General features: G+C 36.3%; 1 protein-coding gene across 1 annotated transcript in view; it reads right to left on the reverse strand.

Moving 5' to 3' along the window:
* The window catches only part of PCLO (piccolo presynaptic cytomatrix protein), a gene marked incomplete at its 5' end in the record, with an annotated part of 372,092 nt that overhangs the window by 59,144 nt on the left and 296,514 nt on the right, over window positions 1-16,434 (reverse strand). The window contains 5 exons of the mRNA XM_035901092.1: window positions 925-1,119; window positions 2,270-2,450; window positions 4,987-5,058; window positions 11,037-11,130; window positions 15,165-15,191. Of these exons, the coding sequence (XP_035756985.1) occupies window positions 925-1,119; window positions 2,270-2,450; window positions 4,987-5,058; window positions 11,037-11,130; window positions 15,165-15,191 (569 nt within the window). The remainder of the gene's footprint in view (window positions 1-924; window positions 1,120-2,269; window positions 2,451-4,986; window positions 5,059-11,036; window positions 11,131-15,164; window positions 15,192-16,434) is intronic.

The following is a 16,434-nucleotide window of genomic DNA, read 5'->3' on the forward strand; positions in this document are numbered from 1 at the left end:
TCAACTAGCAATCAGATACTGGTCTGAAGCATACTCTGGAGAACAATCCTTTTGAATGGAAAACTTTTAATTTATTAATCTATTTAAAGTTGTCAGATGAAATGTATCTTGACCCTTAATCAATCCATGGCACAAAAATTACTAGAAAAATTGAACTATGACACCTGGCTTAGCTCTCAACTCCCTTTGACTTTACTTGATAACACTGTTGAAATCTGATGGTGTTAATGGCTTTGTGTGCTTAATGATTTTGCATTTAATGTGTTTAATGTTTTTGTGTATTGCTGTTCTGCTCATCACTAACATGGTTTTATCTGAGATATTAAGAACGTTGTCTTGTATTTCCTTCCAAACAAAAAGTTAAATATTTACAGTCATGTTTCAAAAATAGAAATTGCAGCCATGTAGTTAAAAAACTTCTTTCTTTAACTTCAAATCTTCTTTTGTGTATATAGTACTGTCCTTCCTGATTATTACTTATAGTTGTATCTTGTTAACCTGCTCTCAGTAGTTGTTGTGTGCAACTCGAACAGCTGGCAGCTGCATTTCTGCCGGTTTTGATTATTTCATTGGAAGTTATTGAGTGACATCAAAACACCACCACACAATGGAATTCTCTGTGAGTCATGCACAACCATGGAACGTCATGGACCATGAGTGAAGGGACTGATGGAGAAACAGCCAGTTTCACTGCAGTCTATATAAATTAAAATAAATAAATAAATAAATAAAAGTCTTCTAAATACAAGAGTATATTGTAATTATATGTATTCACACACAGGCACACAAAGAAAGACATTGAACAGAGTGAGCACAGTGTGCCAAGAACAGAAAAAAAATAGCCAAAAAGGGAAGGACAGCAGGGAAAAAGGCAACAGATGAACATTAAGCTGCCATGCTGAGGAATTTATTTGCGTCTTTTACTTGGTTGAAGGCGAAGCTGTTGGACAGCTGCTTCAGCAGCGGCGATGGCTGCCCCAGCATCTTCAAGGTGAGTTTGAGTGACGCTGGTTTTGCTTTGGCTGCGAGATGGACCGTGAGAGCGTAGATGTCCTTCAGAGGAAGATTTGGAGCTCCCTGGACTGCTGTGGGATTTCTCAATGGTGGGCACCTGCATGTCTACCAAGAAAATGAAGAAGCACAACTGTTGTATTTATTAAAAACAGACAATTTCATTTTCTGTCTCTTGACTGGCCTTTCTAGCTGCATTCCAGAACAAGGAATAAAGATTAAGCTGTGCAATGCAATTCAGAGTCTTGGGATATATCATGATTAGCAAACTCTTATGAAGCACCGTTTTCTACTTCCCCACTTTTCCCTGTGACAGGGAATAATTAATTTACTGTTGGGTTTCTGTCACCTGTGAATTATGCTTCCTGTGCTGGTTCACACTGGTGGAATGACAGGGTAGCCTAAAGACTAATTTGTTTTCCAGTTCGTACTTCTCTAGTATGTAGAGACTAACGAGCATCACTTACACTGGTACTGAAAATTTAGCTAATGCAAGCAGTTTTATTCTGATGTATGACCTGGTCAAAACCATAGCCTAATTTACAATAGTTTCTATACTAACATCTAATTTAAATATAGATCTTATATAGACACCAATCCCTAGCAAAACATTACACTAAGAAATAGAGAAGTGATGGAGCAGAGTCTTATCACTCTAAGGCTCTCATCTGGATACTATTTGGGATGGCTTTCGCTTTGATATGACATACACTGTGTTTTAAGGGAGCAACTGGCCATCGACTACTTAGTATTAAAAAACAAAGTAGAGACAAGTTTATTGGAGCAGAAGACACTGAGATCAATTCTGCTTTTGTAAACAGTCGTATAATTCTACTGTATCAGCTCCACTGATTTCCAGTATAATTGAGATATGCTACAGCCAGTTATCACAGACTGGAAATGCATATGCATTATTATAGCATAATTGTTATTCTATAAAATATTAACATGACATTCCCAGAAGATCAAATGCCATAGAATATTTAAGGAACATGAAACACAGAAAGCTAAATATGCACTCAATTTGGTCAAGGCTATCAGAAAAAATGAAAAGGGTATTCAGTAAGCTGGCTGGCACTGATCAAGCCGAATTAAGTCTTGGGTCCAACTGATTAATCACAGAGATAAATATGTTTTTAATAAAAGTGTATACAAACTTCATAGCAGTAACTCCATTTCTATTAGAACTTCCACATAGCAAAGGTTTTCCCATCATCTGGGAAAACTTTTCATGTCAGGTGCACCAAGTCATTCCTACCCTTGGAGGGGTCTGGGAAAATTCCATGACTTCTGCTCTTGATGACAGATGGTTTTGGAGATTGTTGGCTACTCTGTCCAGAATGAGATTTCCCGTGATCAATGTTTTCACTCTGTTCTTTCAGAGGGTACCACCGAGGAGTGTTGTCAAGCTGAGAGACGCTGGATAACTCGATCAATACCTATAAATAAATCAAAGTACAATACATGGCCTGTATCTGATCTATTAATGATTGCATATAGCAGAAGAGTCTACAGTCAAGTTACCAGAAGCTGCAATCAAATGGAAGAAATTAAAAGTATAAGGCTGTGTGCTGACAGATTCAGGACACCTTGCCCATGCTCTGACCTTCTCAACAGGACCTCAGTAAGGACTATGAGCCATACCAAGATGGCTAGGTTTGTTGAAAGGGTAGCTTGTGAGCACTAGCTTGAAAGCTAGACTAAAAAGACACCTAGTCATTCTGTTTCTGTTTAGACAGATCCTAATAGAAGTATCAGGCAGTATTATTTTCTACTTTTTGTCAGTATTAGTAAAGGGGCAAATAATTTGATATTTGTTTTTTATAAGGTCTTCAATAATATGAGACTGGTGCTTGTTGATCAAAAAGAAAATAATAGGGATACCTTTGTACTTCACTAAAATAAAAGAATTCAATAGGCCATTTAGGCCTTGAAACTTCACTGGAAAAAAAAAAAGGGGAGATGCAATGGCAATGTGGAAATGTAGCTACCAACTTGGCTAAAAAAAAAACAAAAAAACCACTGTAGCTAAAATCTGCTCTGAGCCACCTGCATTGCTAGCAGGAGTTCTGTGAAATTTCTTTAAAAAAAAAAAAAAAGTTAAAAAAATGAGCAATGGGACCAATAAGGGCCCTTCCTCCCTTACTGATCTTGCAGCTGAGAGGGCCAAGAGATGTAGAGTACTAAAGAGTACTCTTCAGAGAGTCTACTACATTCAGAAAGTCCTGAATGAAGGAAAGGACAAAAATAGCCTTGCATTTGGCTCTAAGGTGAAAGGGGTAAAACTAATGTCAGGTAGGGAAGTTTTAGAAGTGCTAGACAAATAAAGTGTTCAATGACCTCAGGGAATGATGTCTTTGTCAGTTTATTACAAGACCCTGAATAAAAGAAAGCCTCTTCAAATTCAGGGATGGTGAAGTCTCTTCGCAACTGATTTTTTTCTTTCCTTTTTTCTTTCCCTTTTTATTTTAGCTTCATAGGTTGCATATGACCTGGCCTGGTCTGTCTGGTTAGGTCTGTACTTAATATGAACAGATTAACTGTTTAGCATGCTTCCTGGTGTGGTTTTTTTGGTCATGGCTTTGGGAGGCTTTTGGGAGGACAGCACGGCTGGGGATTGTACCCAATGGGCTGTATAGGCTAGGGGTTCTGCTTTGTAGGAGAAGAGGGTTCACATTCCATGGATGTGAACTTGCCATCTGGGACACACAAGTGGCGCTGGCCCTATTCAAGCAAGTCCTTAGGGCACAATTTGGATATCCCATATTTGATGTGATGGTGCAGGATTTCTCTGGACATCCTGGTCCTGAAATACACTGGGTAGTCTTTTCCATTCCTTTTTTTTCACTAAGAACTGTTTTCGTATTTAAGTCCGAATAATTTAATAAATAAAATTGTTCTAGAGGTTGAAAATATTTGAAGGCAAAAGTTTAAATCTTCCTGTAGAAGCAGCTGCTGGAGCATCCATTTTCTAAATGTCATAAATAACAGTTGTGTGATCAGTAAAACCCTGTATTTGGACAAACATGCTGAACTCAACAAGAATACTGATGCAGTATGTAGGAAATAAGTAATCATGTAGCTGCTTCCTATACATTTATTTTAGTAACTGTTCAAATAGTGACACTGATTGCTCAGTTTTGTAGTTACACAAAGGGGAACTGGAGCTGAACTGAGTGCCTTTTTTGAGAAATTCAAATGCAGAATGAGCAGAGACACTCTCAGTTACTCCATATATGAGTGATCGATTTTCCTGGGCTTCTGTTTCTAATTATAATCCTCTTTTATAATCACATTTAATTACTTTTTTGACATCATAGTTATTGCTGGTAATTCTGTATTATACGTGCATATGTTTGCTTATTTGCTTTTAAATGAGAGAGCATACTTCTTTCCATGATCTCTCATGTCATTTATTATTAATTACAAGATTTTGCCTTCAGTCATACTTTGGTAATGATATTACTATTTTGTAGTGTTAAAAATGAGACCTTGATCAGCAGACCAAATGACTCACACTTGCAGATACTTGTGCACGTGCTAACTTATGGCTTGATGGCAGAATTTAATCCTTTAATGGTTTACAAAGTCTGATATCTCCTCAGCCTTCCATGTTATGTTAAAATCAAGGCAGACAGCTTATCAGTCATAACAAGAATTCCCTATTCAGTCACTGTGAAGGCTATTACTATCTCAGGCTCAAAAAAAAATCTTAATTTTCAGTGAAGTAACATTGCATTGAGTCCTGAATGAATTTGCCCACAGTTTACTGAGATAAAGGGAAGGCATCTTTCATGTGTAAGTGAAAGAAATTATGATCATTTGTTATGAAGTCAGCAGTAAAACTGTGATGTAACAAAGTTTTTACTTAACACATGGACCATACCTTGGAAGCAAACAGTCTCCAAATACCAGCATTCAGTTAATCAGCTTTCTAACTAGTCAGGGTTAGAGAGGAGGAAATAAGATACTCACTTCACCGAGGAAGTCATTTGAGGAAAATCTGTCATAATCCCAGACAGTCACTTCCAGTGTTTTCTTTTTCAGCTGCAATGTAAGTCAAAGGATAATTACTCCATTGCCATCATAAACTTCAGACCAAGTCTTTATGGTGGTTTCTATTCAGCATCTCCTCCTCGTACCCTTTTTCATAGTGAGAGCTAGGCAGCTTTTGTCCTCACATCAACCTTGATCTCAGAAAAACAATTTGGGGCTATTATTTGTTATCAAGACAAATGGGCTTGTGCTTGGCCCTATTTTAGGAATTTCCATGAGTTGTTTTTGACAGAATGTGTGTCCACTACAAGAGCCAAACTGATTTTTAAAGACCCATTTTGTATTTCTGCAGCTTTTCTCATAATCAGATCTGAACTCAGACATTTGCTTAAAGTGCATTTGAGTGTGAATTTCAAATATATTATTTAAAACACCCTATTTACACATCTCACCTGTGAAGACCAGGCTTTAATACCCCCACAATTCAGTGTAGTCAATGGGACTCTGCAAGTGATCCAGACATGCAGGAGAAGTTGCACTGTTAGGTATTAATGACAGCCATCAAACCCCATTATCTGCAGATCTTGTTAAGTGTGGTAGCCGTATCAAGCACTCTTCCTACAGGCTACAGTAAGAAACAAGTAAGTCTTTTTCTGTGACAAGATAGGGCAAGACAGAGAAGCTGTTGACTAAGATGTTGACCTTATTGGAAAGATTGAGCTGACTCTCATTCCAGGGGGCTGTGGGGACAGGTGGAGAGAGGACTGATTACTGATGTTGTATGAAGGGGCAAAAGGCTAGCAGGTGGCTAGAGAGGCAGTCATAAATTAATATGGTTTGAAAGGGAGAAAGACAAAATTCTGGGGGTATGTGATGTCTGCGAAGTCAGGCTGAGAAGTTGTAAGTGAAGAATTTGTTGGACACTTCCGAGTGTTACTAAGGAAAACAGGACTCTGTTCTCATACTTCAATAAAAGAGGTCAGAACCAGAAACCTTATATGATAATTGAGGTCATCTTCCTAACAGAAGCAATGTGTCACTCACTGCTCTGACTATTAATTGGCTCCTGGGGATAAAGGGACAAAAAAGGATCAAGTAATTGTTCAAAATCAGAAGCTGTACCATTTACTGTACATATTATGTATACTTTCAAGAAAAGCTATTTACCTCCACTGCCCCTTGGTTTAATTCAACACAGATTCAGATAGTTCTTTATAACTTTAAATTGCCTTTAAATGATAATTTCATCTCATTGTTATGTATTTGGAATATCTTCTGCTCCCAACTAACTTTAGAAAAATGAGCAAATATGAAAAGCCAGTGTCTTTAAAAATCAAGTTTAAATCAGCATATCCTAGCAAATCAGCACAAACGGGAATTGTACTATTTTTTAGCATCAGTAATGTACTCTTTAAGCAGGAAACAACATGACTTGAAAGCTAAGATTAAAAAAAAATTGAGAAAAATTCTTTAATCTTTCTCTATTTTATTCCTACACAATTAGGCAACATTCTTAAACATTCCTTTTAAAAATATCTTGGAAAAACTAAGGAAAAAGTTGAACGAAAAGATTCTTTTGAACATCCCTTACAGAATATTTGTAAAGCTGATTTCCTTGACTGAATAAAATCCCTTTTCTTTCCTGTTCCAAGACAGTATCAAAAATGCAATGTGAAAAATAACCTGAAAAAATGAGTTGAGGAGCCACTGGTCCATGCTACTTTTAGCTTCTTGGATGATATAATTTTCTGCTAGATGTTATATTAAGTATATATTAAGTATATATACTTTTACCCTTTATAAAGAAATGTATTGTACCAACTGTTGCTCTTTTTGGAGGACATGTTGTCCTCTTGTTTCAAGTGATGACTGTGCGAGGACAGAGAGAAGAATGTATAGATCCAGGAAAGGAAAAAAACCCCAAAGATTTGAAGGATTTTTGGTGGAAATAGGAAAACAGAAAAGATTTTCAAGTAACTACAACCCTACTTTGCTAGCTTCTTTGCATTAGTATGATAATAAAACTGTACTGGAAACTTGCCGTACTCTACATTTCCAGATTTTAAGCCTCTTAGTTTAACAAAGCTTTTATAAAGTATTATGACAATGAAAAACCATCAAAATAACTTTATTAGGCAGAGTGCATGAAATGAGCTTCAAAGAGGAGGAAAATTTGCTTTTCTGAAGATATATTTATGTACCGCTACTGAAGGCAAAGAACACTCAATAGCTAGTGATTTTAAAAGCAGCTATTATACCATCACAGCAAAGTAGGGTTCTATCTAGCATCACTCTGGTCAAGAAGGCAGAAGTTCAGATCCCCATCAGGAATTTAACTGACAGCAATACTGAAATGGGCTGCAGAAACCCGCTATCTATTTGATAGCGGGTTTCTGCAAGTGGGCAATGTAGCAATAGGAAAATAAGAAAGTGCCCGTATAAGCAGGAAAGCAGTTTACACATGCTGTGAACCTTACCTGAGTTCCAAGCATATTACGAAAAAAAAACTAATTTCAGGCTTTGTCTTGTAGAAAAATTAAAAATAAAATAAAAAAAATAAATAAATAAAGATAAGAACCCACCTAAAAACATATTACTGCATGTGAACTCCAGTTTGCTCTAGGCTGCTGTGGAAAACCATCATTTAAAGAAAATGAAGGAATATGCAGAAACAGCCAATGTGAATAATATTTTATCTTATAGAAGACATAACCCAACACCACACACACAGAAGTGTGTGTTTCTTGTTTTAAATGTCTGGAAAGCACTGGGCTTTGTGACGGGTAATGCGGGTCTGTGTAACTAAATATGCATTGCTTGAAATATGTAATCCATATTCCTTGAATATCTTATACAACTCAAGTTGTCTCATGCCTAGAGGAAAGAAATAATTTTAATGCAGTTTGTTTTGCTCCTATGCTGAATGACAATTCCAATAATTACTTCAGAAATAATATAAAAGATTGCAGTCTCAGTTAGGATATTTGATGAGTAGCAAAGAACTTGTTGGTTTAGATCATGTATTATACTTATTTTTGTGTACAGTAATATTTAACATTTTATTGTACTTTATATTGCTGTACTTCAGTACATGGGAGGACAAAAAGACTTTTGCTAGCTCACTTAGAAACTTACTTTCTCTCATCCAAGACATTAAGTAAGATTTAGGTACCAACACCTTGCTGATTCATAAGAAAGCTTTTCTTATTTTTGGAAATTAGACATAGGCTCCTACATCACTCAAGGATTTTGAAAATATTACTCTTTCTAGATGTATTACCCTCAATTTAAGGACATGAGCTATAGCAAAAGCTATTTGCTTTAATGAATTATATACATCATTTAAGGAAATACTTCTATCTGCTTTCTGACAAGTAAGAAATTGAGGCAAAGAAAGCCACACCTTATATTGTGGTCACGCATTATACCAATGACTTGACCAGCAACAGAACTTACATCTTTTACCGTCTTCTCCTTAAATCATTCTAATGTTTTCTTTCATGCTCTGAGTAGGTATTTGACTTGAGTTAGCAATTATTATACAGTATTTGTAATGTGTGTACTTGGCCTTCCTCTCAAACTGTAATTACCTCCAATTTATTACTTAACAAAAAACTTAAATTACTAAATATTCACAGTTTAATTTATTTTTTCTCCAACTGTCAAAGTAGAATTTGCTACATGATAAAACTAATCATTCCGACCTTGAAGAAGTCTGTTTCATTTCAAAGAGTGATCTATTTCCCATAATTATTTTCACTTTAATTTCAGTTAGGTTATGAAAGAGAAAAGGAAAATGAAAAATTGTACAACCAGCTAAAGTCTAGACAGTGACGTTAAAAGGACTATATTAGGAAATATTTAATAATACTTATTTGCTGTCAGCAAGCAACCCATGCTTTCATGGAGGGAAAGGAAATGTTTCTTTGAAGAAATAATATTTATAAAGATTCATGAATTTATCTTAGGGTATGACTACTAACTCTGTATAACTTAGTGTATGATGAAGTTTTGCTTGTTTGGTGATCGGAACACTCATTCCCAGTCTATCACTGTTACTGTCTTATAATTCTATTCATATTCCTAACTATTTTCAAATATCCATTCATGAGGCTTACAAGAGCAAACAATATGCTATTGCATGCCAATAGCTCTTCAAACTATAGAGGGTACCTACCATCAGCATGGAATTATTTGGTGATTTAGAGACGTGCTTTACTGTATATTCTCTAACTCAGGGCACTGAATTTTATCAGAGAAGAATCACTCACACCAGTATCTTACCACTAGATGCAAGCCATGGAAAGGTGTGGAAAGAAACACTGATCCCTGCATACACTTCTGTGACCAGAGGACAAAACATACAACATATATGGTGCTCAGATGAAGCTTACACACTTACAAACACTGCATAACAGTCTCAGAGGAAGTGAAATGGAGGAGATTTGCAAATAGAAAGCAAAGGTTCAAAGAATTCAATACATGACTTAAAGGCAAATTTTATCAAATAATGGCCAAAAAAAAGGCATCAAAGATATTAGATTTTCTGACATAAAAACCTCTGTCCAAGAAATCCTAGACTAAGATCATTATCCAATATAAAATCACCAAACAGCCATTGAATGTTCAACACCCAAGCACTCTTCATTACAGCTCTTTGAAATGTCACAGCAGCATCAGAGAGCAAATTAAGTAAACCGAAGAGCCTTTCTTAAATAGAAAGCTCATTTTGGAAATATTGCTAAGAATTGCCAAACCTTTTCACAAAACCCAGAAGACCCAGGGTTTATATTGCAGCTAGGCAAGCATCAGGCTTGGTTGCTTTTCTGATGCTTGCACTGTCAATGAGATATCATTTATGCAAGTCTACACAAGACAGCATGTAAAACCCAGCAAACCATAGCCACCACATACAACAGGATGCCTCTGAAGTAAATCTGAGCTACTACCTGTTAAGTTCAGATGTGTAGATTGCATGAGCAACCATGAATGTTCCTCTGCTGGAAGGGGTTTGCTCCATGCAAAAATGTGAATCTTAATCTATGTTCCTCTCAATGAACAAGAGGAATGAATAACCAAATTTTAAGATAGGAAGACAATATTGAAATCTTGGTGTCATGTTGGAGAAGTATATGAAAAGCACTGGGAAATCTATTCACTAAAGAATCTATTTGTTCTGGGCTTTTTTTAAGAAGTACTGAAAGATTAGGTGGCCTTGAAAAATGAAGTTGAAGAGATCAAGAATAAAACACAAAGAAAGGCAAAAATATTTGGGATATTCTAAATATTCTATAAAATATACTTCATAATTTAAACAAATGGACTGATCATCGTTTTGCTCATTATACCTTATTTGAATGGTAAAAAGTGCCTTTAAAAGGGGAGATGGAGAAAAGAGGACTGAATTGCTACATACTGCCTCAGTTAACCCTATGGGTCAGTTAGAGTTAGGAAGCCACCAAGAAACAGAGAAGACTTCCACACACCTCTTTCTCAGATGTGAGTTAAATCTTTCTATATGAAGGAAATTAAATATCTTCTACATTTTTAAAGATTATTAATGTTTCAAGCCCATTGCTGTACATTGCTGCTAAATCTTAAAATGTATCTCTAAATTTTATAAATATTTTTGAAAAAGAAAATGGTAGGACCTGTGTTTTATGTGAGCTTGCACGGCTTTTGGAACGAAGAATAACAGTGATTCCTGCATCTACTTCAGAAACTTATGTCTTAATTTATCCCTCCCTGTATACCACTATAATTTTTCAAATTGCCACATCTGTACTCAAGACATGATTATGAGTGTAATCCCCACAAATTACCATTTTTATGAGTAAAAGGGACAAGAAAAGAGTATTGATATAGTAAGCTCTAAGCAAGGAAATAGTTCCAGATTTCCCCTAAATATGGCAAGATTTTACAGGGGTTCACAGCATTGCCAGTAGCACTGCTCCCTTCAGAGCAAGCAGTGCAGACCATACAAATAACAAAGCAGCAAATTGCGCTGAACAGTACTACCAGTCACGCACCTGCTCCATGGAGATATTTTTATAAATGACCGTCTGATTCCACTCAGGATTCAAGCTTTTCTGTACGTACTTAGTTCTCCGCTTGTACTCAGCACTGAATTTGAACAAAGGAAGGAAACATTACATTAGCGATCTTTTGTTTCTCTTGGTTCTAATGCAAAAAACCACCCACAAACCAAAAATCAGAAAAAGAAAAGAACTGCATCCCTCATTTCTGCAACAACTCAGGCTTACAAGAGGACAATGACAGCCTTTGGGTTTTTTTCATTAGCATGCTTTCCTGATGTGGTCCTTTAAAACATCTTCTTCTGACTCCTCAGCGGGCTAGCTCTGCCTACAACCGTTTCAATATAAAGCATCAGTCAGCACATGCACATACGCTTTGTTCTCTCATTGTAGGTGCTGGGCTCTGATTATAAATTGAAGTGATAATGCATTGATTTCTTTTCCAAGAGCATCCTCCTATTAGCACTTTAAAGTAGCATGAATCCATTATATTTAGAGGTTACAGTCTCTAATTACAGGAGTCCCACCTCACCAGAACATTTAATGAATGCCATGGGGTAACTAGATATCCTGTTAATGATAGAAACACTAATTTATTATTGATCCTGTTCTCTGCCTATACCTCTAACTGTACTGGAAACAAACATGAAAGTGCATCAAGCTCATGATTGTTTTTATCAATAACCAAGAATAAAAAGTTTGGCTGCATAATCAGTTTTTAAAAAGAATCAGTTAGTGCTTTCTATTGTACTTTGCGTTTCCTGAGTATGGAAAAAGTAACACAGTAACCTTTAACAGAGTATGGATTCATTTAACTCTGTGAGGTTTGATACCAGATTTGCTTCCATTCCAATTTTAATTTAATATAAATCTTAATGGACATCTCAAAAGAGATGGGTAGGAGAACATGAGAGGCTTTTAATACTTTGAAAACCCAACAAGATATAAGGCAAAGAACCTCTTTTTGCCAGTCTGCAAGTAAATTGCCCTTTGTCTTCTCTTCAAACCTCCCATACATTAAAAGACTTATGTGTTGTATCTATTACTAAATTAAATGTGCCCAAGACCATTCTCCAGCACTAACGTCAAATGCCACAGAATGACCTCTATCTGTCCCATTAAACTCTCTTATGGTTCCCCTACATTAATTTTTTGGTAGTGTGCTGTTGTCCTAATTCTCACTTCCGACTTTTGGTTGAACTGTGTTTTGGTTCACACTGTGGCATGGTCTCAGAGCTAATGATCTAGGTTCCTTTCATAGGAGATTAAATCCAGGAGCTCATTTAATCAGCTAGTCACTAATGGTGCACCATGCATGGTACCAGATTCGAGCGGGTCTGAATTAAGGTTATGCAAAAGGTTATGCATGTGTTTCACTGACACATAGAATCATAGAATCATAGAATCATAGAATGTTTTGGGTTGGAATCCAACCTGGCCTTGAATGCTTCCAGGGATGGGGCCTCCACTACCTCTCTGGGCAACCCGTTCCAGTGTTTCACATACATGTTAATGTTGGGTCTTCATCACCAGCAGTTTCACTTTGTAAACTCAATTCTACTGTGCAGTGCTCCCCTTTAATTACTCTGGAGTGTATAATGAATGGTCTTATTCTCCAAAGGAGGCGGACACACACACACACACACACACACCACATATCCAAGCTTCCTGTCTAGTAAGACAGAAATCTTTTAAATAAAGGGTACATGTTAATGTTGGGTCTTCATCACCAGCAGTTTCACTTTGTAAACTCAATTCTACTGTGCAGTGCTCCCCTTTAATTACTCTGGAGTGTATAATGAATGGTCTTATTCTCCAAAGGAGGCGGACACACACACACACACACACACACCACATATCCAAGCTTCCTGTCTAGTAAGACAGAAATCTTTTAAATAAAGGGTCTTGTGATTATTTTTCCTCTTACATTTTGCTCTAGTCTATTCTATTTTCTTGCAAAACATGCTATCCACTGTCTTCCAGTTTTCTGAAAAATATGAAAGGCATTGGGACCCATGAAACAAAGTATCTGTCCACTTCCATTTCTGATTATGAGAAGAAAGCAGCAGCTCTCCACAGTTCAATCAGTTCTGTCAGCCACAGCATACAATGGTATATTTTTGGAAAAAAAAAAAAAAAAGGTTTCTTTTTTTCTTGTATGTCAGTAAGAAAAGGATGAATTAAAATCTAGGGGAACCAAGAGCATATGAAAAAAACCCACAAAGTTATTTCTTTGCATATCTTGGAAGGAAAGCTGAAAAACAAAATCTGAATCTTTTGGAAACTAGATTTCGATAGCAAATCCTATTCAGTAGTGCACTTAAATCTTTCAAGCACCTAAGTAGCCTTCTTTTCCCTCTCTCTGATCTGAGAAAAGCATTGCCATCACTCAAAGTATTAATGAGATATTGACTGACCCATAAGGAGACATGGGACGTGGGCAAGTGAAAGCTGTACTGGCAGCTCTCTCTGAGCTCAGATTGTCTATCCTGATCAACTATTAATGAAATATTAACGTATCTAAATGCCTCCTACACCCTGAATAACCCACTTACTTCTTGCCTTAACTGACCCAGGATAGTATTACACAGCTTTGGCCTGTCCAAAAGTCACATGATCTACTAGTTTTGAGGAACTGATACACTTTCACCTTATTAAAGAAAGTAGGAAAGGACCCTTTGTGCACTCAACCAAGAAAATGACACCAAGACATTCCATTTCCTTTCCTGCATTTCCTGTTGCAATATTACAACTTCATCACCTTTTCAAAGTTTCTGATTCTTTTCAGAAATATGTGAGAAGGTGATTCATGGAGTGTTGAGTTTCAGAGCTGGCAGTGACATAAGGCAACTGTGTTGTTAACACAGAAATTCTGGAGTATTTCCACTGAAGTCCTTAGAGTATCTGTATCTAAACTGGCAAGGGTGGTGTTAACCCAGATTCATGAAACCTATGGTCTGGATCTGTTGCAGAGGGAAGCAGGAGACCTTGACCACTTCTATGGAGGTGCAGACCCAGGGTAAGCTGAATGACAGCTGAAGGCTTCTAGACCTCTGAAGAGAAGGATTTGGCAAATACATTAAGTTCATACCACCGATGCACCTTCCCCCAATAACTGTGATTAACAGATGGAGGTGTTTTAATAAAATGCATTCATTAAAGCAGTCTATACCTAGCGTGAAATAATTCACACTTGAGATTCACAGGGTATGCTGTGTGAAAAGATACAAACTGCATTACTCTCTTCTTTGTTGTTTCTTGATGCTTCTCTAATTATAGTTTATTAATACATAATACAACTGAAAATACAATGCAAAAAGTATGATATAATAGCTACATATAAAATGTAGCATTTAAACACATCCATCAAATAATTTTGTCAATTAAGAAACAGGCTGATGATAGAGAAGATCTGTTTATTAAAATTCATCTGTTGACTTCTTTGGTCAGGTTTCTACTTTTACAGAAATTTAGAATTAGGGCTGAATTACTTTTACTACCTACTTAGCCTGGGCTGATATTAGCATACCTTGAGAGTGGAGTTTTACCTTATGTTTCCAGCTCCAGGACAAACAAGGCACTAGTAATTTCAATAACTAAAAATTCAACTTTGTTTAAATAAATAGCTATTTATGTGGTTAAGCAGCTTTAAAGCCAGCTGGGCAATTATCTAGAAATATGTCTGGCTTTAATGTCTATACACTGTGCAAGGTGTAGAGAGAAAAATATACCACTTCATTTCCAAACAGTGCCTCTTTCTCTTGGCAGTAACACCATTCAAAATCTCAATACAAATTTAAAGCTAATTATTTTGCAACTTGCAGTGAGTGAGCATGATTTTTTAGATATCTTTGAACTAAAGTCTTCCAGACTTCAAAAGAAATTTTGTTTGTCATCAGATTTTGGCCCTAGAATATGATTGCATCGAGGAACATTAACTACTTGTTTCCAGTTCCTTCTGTCCTGGAAATGGGATTCATTAGCAAATGAAGCACAAAACCATGCTGCAATCGCATGTCTGCAAAGCTTGAGAGAAATATATAGTTCAATGCACAGGCTTATCATAATATCATGCATGCATACAAAAATTAAAGAATAATATTGGAAGATAGTACACTCTACCTTGCATTTTGGACAACCATGACTTGTCTGCATACCCAGCATTTACAGAGTTAGGAACACAGAGGAAGCAGTGAGAGAAAAAGGGCAACAGAGATGAAAGTAAATATGTGAATAATGGGTAGCTTCTAGTATCAGAATCAAAGGACATAGAGGCATTAAGAATGAGAAGTCCAGCATGGACTGTACTACAGATAAAAGATATTCAGTAGTAATTCAAGTTTCTGCTTTCAGAAACAAGTCTGGCACTTTTGAGAAGCTTTTAATTTACATTATTCCCTAAAGCCCCAAGTTACATGCAAAACTGTAACATTGCCATGTTTTAAAATAATGAACCCAAACAAAACCAAAATCCAAATTCTTCATAGCTTGGCCACAAGTTTATATCTATAGAGGATGAATGTGTCTTTAGTTCAAAGCCTTATTTCTACATCAGTGAATGTACCTGCAAAATTCCCAGTAAGACTGATTTAACAAGTATTTTACAAGACTCTTAGGTGCATTAAAAAACCCTCAAGATTTAGAACCTGTTCCCATTATATTCAGTAATAGTTTTGGGCCCAGTGCCACTGAACAATATTGAACGCTGTATAGCTGGAATTAGCAAACTACAAAAGAATACACATGCCTTTAGTTGTACCATTCATGTGCTTTTAGGGGTGCTTGTCCATATGCTAAATGCTGAAGTGTGACCTGAGCATGCACTTTCCTGTTACTTTGAATAGAACAGAAATAGAGACTTTTAGTTGCATACTCCTAGCCTAAGTGTCTTTTAGGATGAATGTGATTACACAAGCAGAGAAGTTTGCAGGAATTTTCTTTGCAATCTAAGGTCTGATCCATCAGCTTTAGATACATTATTGTGTCACTGAATCCAGCAGGATTATTATAACTGTGTATACTTATGCATACGTATGACATTCTGTAACTTCAGGGCACAAAAAAGAATTATAACATTGCTGATACAGAAACATACCTTTTAAAGGTAACACTAATGAGCTATTTGTCTAAAAAAACAATGGTTTGTGAAAAAGTGATTAGTAGATACAAAATTACCATAATTTCTAAAATCACATTTTAGCCCTTAAAAATAAAGTAATAAAAAATTACATGGAATGAATGTTTTCTGTCTAGTATTTCTCACCTTTGGTATTATACTGCAACTTTAAATTTATCTCAGATACTGCAATTCTGCGCGTTTGCAAAACTGTTCAAAATTCAGAATGTCTTGAGCTGAAGCAACAATTCTATTTTAACCTCAACAAGTAGCTTT

Source organism: Egretta garzetta, unplaced genomic scaffold (assembly GCF_000687185.1).
Source record: "Egretta garzetta isolate BGI_Z169 unplaced genomic scaffold, ASM68718v1 scaffold148, whole genome shotgun sequence".
NCBI lineage: Eukaryota > Metazoa > Chordata > Aves > Pelecaniformes > Ardeidae > Egretta > Egretta garzetta.